The following is a 644-nucleotide window of genomic DNA, read 5'->3' on the forward strand; positions in this document are numbered from 1 at the left end:
TTCCTGGGTGTAGCTGTCCCCACAGGTCAGCTTTAGCAGAGGGGGGAGGTCGCAGAAAATGAAGTCGATTTCATTGTTTCCACAAAAGGTGAGAGTGAATGCTGTGACTGTCCGCACCAAGGCACTGAGGAGGCCAGCGATGTAAGCCCCAGTCACAAAACCTAGACGTGCCCTCTGCGTCATGATGGTGACGTAAAGCAGTGGTTGGCACACGGCAACATAGCGGTCATAGGCCATGAGGGCCAGAAGGTAGCAGTCAATGGAACCAAAGAAAGTAAACAGAAAGAACTGAGCAACGCAGCGTGTATAGGATAAAGTTGCTCCGTGCTCCAACAACATGGCCATTGTCTGAGGGACAGTGACAGATGAGTGGCAGATGTCCATGAAGGAGAGGTGGCTTAGAAGGAAGTACATAGGGGTGTGGAGCCGGCGATCCATGCGGATCAGAGTGATCATGCCCAAGTTCCCCAACAAAGTGGTGAGATAAATAAATAAAAACAGGTGGAAGAGAGGGACTGCCAATTCAGGGTATTCAGTGAAAGCAATGAGGAGGAACTCTGTCACCAAGGTGAGGTTCGTCTTTGCCATGAGGTCAGTGGTACCTGGGATGACCATGGTGAGAAGCAAGTCAGGAAGCTACAAAT

The 644-nt window shown here is 50.5% G+C and overlaps 1 protein-coding gene across 1 annotated transcript; it reads right to left on the reverse strand.

Moving 5' to 3' along the window:
* Positions 1 to 6: 6 nt before the first annotated feature.
* Positions 7 to 588, reverse strand: LOC108490375 (olfactory receptor 9Q1-like; the record flags this gene model as incomplete). Its single annotated transcript, XM_017796440.1, has 1 exon — positions 7 to 588. A coding segment is annotated over exon 1 (582 nt), but the record flags the coding sequence as incomplete, so codon positions are not given.
* Between the last annotated feature and the right edge of the window lie 56 nt (positions 589 to 644).

The sequence above is a fragment of the Nannospalax galili genome, unplaced genomic scaffold (assembly GCF_000622305.1).
Source record: "Nannospalax galili isolate Female #2095 unplaced genomic scaffold, S.galili_v1.0 C47886935, whole genome shotgun sequence".
In the NCBI taxonomy this organism is placed as follows: domain Eukaryota; kingdom Metazoa; phylum Chordata; class Mammalia; order Rodentia; family Spalacidae; genus Nannospalax; species Nannospalax galili.